The 1,316-nt window shown below is 44.9% G+C and overlaps 1 protein-coding gene across 1 annotated transcript; it reads left to right on the forward strand.

The window, feature by feature from the left end:
- Positions 1–70: 70 nt before the first annotated feature.
- LOC118159123 (myosin heavy chain, skeletal muscle-like) lies at positions 71–1,310 on the forward strand (the record flags this gene model as incomplete). The annotated part of the gene is made up of 3 exons (XM_035313749.1): positions 71–247; positions 569–765; positions 1,218–1,310. Coding segments are annotated over exons 1-3 (467 nt in total), but the record flags the coding sequence as incomplete, so codon positions are not given.
- Between the last annotated feature and the right edge of the window lie 6 nt (positions 1,311–1,316).

The raw sequence follows: 1,316 nt of genomic DNA on the forward strand, positions 1-1,316 counted from the left end.
TAGAAATGTATGTAATAAGATCATAATCTTTTGTAATCTCTGCTAAACACACTGTCTAAAAGCCCTAACTATGGACAACACTGCCATCAATGACAATGAAAGGCTTATGCATCTGCAAACTTTCCCAGGTGAATATTCACGCCAGGTGGAGGAGAAAGATGCTCTGATTTCTCAGCTATCAAGAGGCAAGCAGGCGTTCACCCAACAGATTGAGGAACTCAAGAGGCACTTAGAAGAAGAGATAAAGGTGAGGAAGCTTTCCAAATTCTATCTTGTCCACTGGATTTTTTCTCACCAAAATGTGCTTCAGACACATATGAGATTACAGAGACACCATGCTGGGAGGGAAAAAAACACAAGCACTTAGTTCATTCAGTGCTATTAACCTTTGCTCCCTGATACCTACCATCTATCCATTTTGCAAATTCCCAGCTCTCCTGTCCTCATTCAATACACTGCCATCATTCTCATGGGAGAATAATCCAGTGTCCAATAACATTTCAGTCAGGACATTTCCACATTTCTCAGGAGATTTCTATTCCTTGTCCCACTACTATTTTTCCCCCAGGCCAAGAACGCCTTGGCCCACGCCTTGCAGTCTGCTCGCCACGACTGTGACTTGCTCCGGGAACAATATGAGGAGGAGCAGGAAGCCAAGGGAGAGCTGCAGCGTGCCCTGTCGAAAGCCAACAGCGAAGTGTCCCAGTGGAGAACCAAATATGAGACAGACGCTATTCAGCGCACAGAGGAGCTGGAGGAGGCCAAGTGTGTGGGAAAAGTGGGGAAGGCTGAGAGAAAGTAATAATGGAAATTTCAGGAGACCACTATAATAGTGTCAGGAAGAATCCAATGCTGCACTTTGGGGTGGGGTGGCAAGAAGTGGGAAAATATAACCAGGAGAGAATATGCACTGAGAAAAGCGGAAGCACCAAAGCTTTTCAGATGCAGAATAGAAGAGTGACCAGTGCTGGAGTGAATACCAGAGTGAACAGCAGAGAGTGACTTGCTCAAGCCCAGCATTCAGACACGGAAATACTATGACTGTCTAGAAGAGGTCTTACGCTCTGTGTAAATGGGGGTCACACTGTACAAAGTGGCCAAGTGTGCTCTAAAAAAAAAAAAAAAAAAAAAAAAAAAAAAAAAAAAGCACAGGCTGTAAGGTTATTTTTGACTGAGAACTTGTTTTCTCACTGGGAACTGTGCTTACCACTTCCCAGGAAGAAACTGGCACAGCGCCTGCAGGATGCAGAGGAACACGTTGAAGCTGTGAACGCCAAATGTGCTTCCCTGGAAAAGACAAAGCAGAGGCTGCAGAA

This window comes from Oxyura jamaicensis, unplaced genomic scaffold, assembly GCF_011077185.1.
Source record: "Oxyura jamaicensis isolate SHBP4307 breed ruddy duck unplaced genomic scaffold, BPBGC_Ojam_1.0 oxyUn_random_OJ67402, whole genome shotgun sequence".
Classification (NCBI taxonomy): Eukaryota; Metazoa; Chordata; class Aves; order Anseriformes; family Anatidae; genus Oxyura; species Oxyura jamaicensis.